The 1520-nt window shown below is 47.0% G+C and overlaps 1 protein-coding gene across 6 annotated transcripts in view; it reads right to left on the bottom strand.

Moving 5' to 3' along the window:
* Positions 1-1520, bottom strand: part of Dgka (diacylglycerol kinase alpha) — a 27839-nt gene that overhangs the window by 10951 nt on the left and 15368 nt on the right. For all 6 annotated transcript variants that reach the window (XM_028786633.1, XM_028786632.1, XM_028786631.1 and 3 more), the window contains 2 exons: positions 962-1047; positions 774-863 (listed from right to left, as the gene is read on the bottom strand). In XM_028786633.1, coding sequence (XP_028642466.1) covers positions 774-863; positions 962-1047 — 176 coding nt within the window. The remainder of the gene's footprint in view (positions 1-773; positions 864-961; positions 1048-1520) is intronic.

Consider the following 1520-nt stretch of genomic DNA (forward strand, 5'->3'; position numbering starts at 1 on the left):
GAAAGAAAGAAAGAAAGAAAGAAAGAAAGAAAGAAAGAAAGAAAGAAAGAAAGAAAGAGAGAAAGAGAGAAAGAGAGAAAGAGAGAAAGAGAGAAAGGAAGGAAGAAAGAGAGAGAAAGCGGAGAGAGGGAGGAGGGAGTAAGTTATCCTGTGGTATCTTCCTCACAATGTGGCTGTGTGGTTTTGAAAATCAGATAAAGAAGCGTCTGGACAGCTGCTCGATGTACGAATGACCCTCCCTAGGTCTTTCAGCTCTAACACAGCTCTCACCCCATACCACACTCCTTTATCCTGAGCCCTAGAGTTGTCTGTGAGAAGGACATTTAGATATTGGGGAAGGGGACTGTCACCCTCAACAGCCCTTGGTTCAGAATCCCATTATTTTTTTCTTCCAAAGGTCTTACTTTGATCACTCTACTGGTTTTGCGTACCTCTCTTCTTCCCAACCCTCTCTTTATACCAGAACCCTAGGTTTTTAATCCCCCCCAACAGTATTCATTTATTCATTTGCTTATTGACTTGCTAATGTGAATGACTGCTTTGTCTGCCTCTATGACTGTGCACCATGTGCTTGCAGTACCCACAGAGGACCGTGTCACATCATCTAGTACAGGAGTTGCAGAAGGTTGTGAGCCACCATGTGGGTGTTGGGAATTGTGCCCAGGTCCTCTGGAAGACCAGTCAATACCCTTAACTTCTGTGCCATCTCTCCAGCCCTGTGTCTTTCTCTTAATGCTCCCCTGTCTCCAGCAAAACCTCTCTTTATCACTTACCTCTTCCCCATCTTAGGCAACGAGCCAGATCATTTCCAGTGCCCAGGGGCAACACAGCAACGGGAGGCACAATGGGAAAGTTGGCTTTGTCTGAGGAGGAAGCAGGTGAAGAGATGGATGGAGGAGGCTGGCCCTGGAACACTACTGTCCCCATCTCCTGCCCAGAGGGAGGCTCTCCCTGTACTGACCGATGGTCTCTAGGATCCAGCCTACTGTGCCATCGCCACCACACACCAATACCCGGAACTGAGGAACGTCTTTGAAAAATCTGAGGCTGAGATAAAATGAAGACAGAAAACTGAAATGAAGAAGGATAACTGAAATCTACCCAAGTCCTGGACAAATAAGTCACTTCTTGCCTCTTGTTCCTAGGACCCTGTTCCCCCCTCATCAAAAGACTTCAGTTTAGGACGGAGTAGCTGGCTCAGCTGATAAGGCACCAGCTTTGCAAGCTCCAGGACCTGAATTTGATCCCCAGAACCCACATAAAAATGTCAGACATGGTGATGTGTGTTGTTATTACAGTACTGTGGGCAGATGAGATGGGAGATCTCTGGGCTTACTGGTCAACCAGTTCAACCTAGTTAATGAGCTAAGTGACTGAGAGAACTTGTCTCAAAGGAAGTATGGCATTCCTGAAGGTGACACCTGAACTGTTTACTCAAACACCCCCAACTCCCCAACATTCTCTCTCTCTCTCCTCTCTCTCTCTCTCTCTCTCTCTCTCTCTCTCTCTCTCTCTCTCTC

This window comes from Grammomys surdaster, unplaced genomic scaffold (genome assembly GCF_004785775.1).
Source record: "Grammomys surdaster isolate TR1022 unplaced genomic scaffold, NIH_TR_1.0 125562, whole genome shotgun sequence".
NCBI classification, from domain to species: Eukaryota; Metazoa; Chordata; class Mammalia; order Rodentia; family Muridae; genus Grammomys; species Grammomys surdaster.